Genomic DNA, 2,500 nt, shown 5'->3' with positions numbered 1-2,500 from the left:
GATCAGGTGTGACATCATCACACTGCATTATTACACGTCACTGACATCATCAGATCAGGTGTGACATCATCAGGGCATTATTACACGTCACTGACATCGTCAGATCAGGTGTGACATCATCAGGGCATTATTACACGTCACTGACATCGTCAGATCAGGTGTGACATCATCAGGGCATTATTACACGTCACTGACATCATCAGATCAGGTGTGACATCATCAGGGCATTATTACACGTCACTGACATCATCAGATCAGGTGTGACATCATCAGGGCATTATTACACGTCACTGACATCATCAGATCAGGTGTGACATCATCAGGGCATTATTACACGTCACTGACATCATCAGATCAGGTGTGACATCATCACACTGCATTATTACACGTCACTGACATCATCAGATCAGGTGTGACATCATCAGGGCATTATTACACGTCACTGACATCATCAGATCAGGTGTGACATCATCACACTGCATTATTACACGTCACTGACATCGTCAGATCAGGTGTGACATCATCAGGGCATTATTACACGTCACTGACATCATCAGATCAGGTGTGACATCATCAGGGCATTATTACACGTCACTGACATCGTCAGATCAGGTGTGACATCATCAGGGCATTATTACACGTCACTGACATCATCAGATCAGGTGTGACATCATCAAGGCATTATTACACGTCACTGACATCATCAGATCAGGCGTGACATCATCAGGGCATTATTACACGTCACTGACATCATCAGATCAGGTGTGACATCATCAGGGCATTATTACACGTCACTGACATCATCAGATCAGGTGTGACATCATCAGGGCATTATTACACGTCACTGACATCATCAGATCAGGTGTGACATCATCAGGGCATTATTACACGTCACTGACATCATCAGATCAGGTGTGACATCATCAAGGCATTATTACACGTCACTGACATCATCAGATCAGGCGTGACATCATCAGGGCATTATTACACGTCACTGACATCATCAGATCAGGTGTGACATCATCAGGGCATTATTACACGTCACTGACATCATCAGATCAGGTGTGACATCATCAGGGCATTATTACACGTCACTGACATCGTCAGATCAGGTGTGACATCATCAGGGCATTATTACACGTCACTGACATCATCAGATCAGGTGTGACATCATCAAGGCATTATTACACGTCACTGACATCATCAGATCAGGTGTGACATCATCACACTGCATTATTACACGTCACTGACATCATCAGATCAGGTGTGACATCATCGCACTGCATTATTACACGTCACTGACATCATCAGATCAGGTGTGACATCATCAGGGCATTATTACACGTCACTGACATCATCAGATCAGGTGTGACATCATCAGGGCATTATTACACGTCACTGACATCATCAGATCAGGTGTGACATCATCGCACTGCATTATTACACGTCACTGACATCATCAGATCAGGTGTGACATCATCAGGGCATTATTACACGTCACTGACATCATCAGATCAGGTGTGACATCATCAAGGCATTATTACACGTCACTGACATCATCAGATCAGGTGTGACATCATCAGGGCATTATTACACGTCACTGACATCATCAGATCAGGTGTGACATCATCAAGGCATTATTACACGTCACTGACATCATCAGATCAGGTGTGACATCATCAGGGCATTATTACACGTCACTGACATCATCAGATCAGGTGTGACATCATCGCACTGCATTATTACACGTCACTGACATCATCAGCCTGGGCATGTGACAGCTGTCAATCAAAAATCAGCTGACTCAGTTTCTCAAGCAATCAGTGTCTGAGGCGTTTTCACACACACACACACACACACACACACACGGTTTCAATGACATCACATCCTGTGCCTCTGTGTCGTCCTGCAGTCGGGTCAGTTCAGCGAGGACATGATCCCCACGGTCGGCTTCAACATGCGCAAGATCACCAAGGGCAACGTCACCATCAAGGTCAGTCCGTCTCGTCCAGCGGTGTGTGTGTGTGAGTGTGTGTGTGTGTGTGTGTGTGTGTGTGTACTGATGGTGTGTGTGTGTGTGTGTGTGTGTGTGTGTGTGAGTGTGTGTGAGTGTGTGTGTGTGAGTGTGTGTGAGTGAGTGTGAGTGTGAGTGTGAGTGTGTGTGAGTGAGTGAGTGTGTGAGTGTGTGTGTGTGTGTGTGAGTGTGTGTGTGTGTGTGTGTGTGTGAGTGTGTGTGTGTGTGTGTGTGTGTGTGTGTGTGTGTGTGAGTGTGTGTGTGTGTGAGTGTGTGTGTGTGTGAGTGTGAGTGTGTGAGTGAGTGTGTGTGCACTGATGGTGTGAGTGTGTGTGTGTGTGTGTGTGTGTGTACTGATGGTGTGTGTGTGTGTGTGTGTGTATGTGTGTGTACTGATGGTGTGTGTGTGTGTGTGTTGTGTGTGTGTACTGATGGTGTGTGTGTGTGTGTGTGTACTGATGGTGTGTGTGTTGTGTGTGTGTACTG

The 2,500-nt window shown here is 45.9% G+C and overlaps 1 protein-coding gene across 3 annotated transcripts in view; it reads left to right on the top strand.

Moving 5' to 3' along the window:
* The window catches only part of arl8a (ADP-ribosylation factor-like 8A), a gene marked incomplete at its 3' end in the record, with an annotated part of 15,743 nt that overhangs the window by 1,384 nt on the left and 11,859 nt on the right, over positions 1-2,500 (top strand). For all 3 annotated transcript variants that reach the window (XR_013815921.1, XM_079808462.1, XM_079808463.1), the window contains exon 2: positions 1,913-1,993. Coding sequence is in view for 2 of the 3 variants with exons in the window: in XM_079808462.1 (XP_079664588.1) it covers positions 1,913-1,993 (81 nt within the window). The remainder of the gene's footprint in view (positions 1-1,912; positions 1,994-2,500) is intronic.

The sequence above is a fragment of the Gobio gobio genome (genome assembly GCF_949357685.1).
Source record: "Gobio gobio genome assembly, chromosome: 24".
Lineage (NCBI taxonomy): Eukaryota > Metazoa > Chordata > Actinopteri > Cypriniformes > Gobionidae > Gobio > Gobio gobio.
This window is presented reverse-complemented; position numbering and strand designations above follow the sequence as displayed.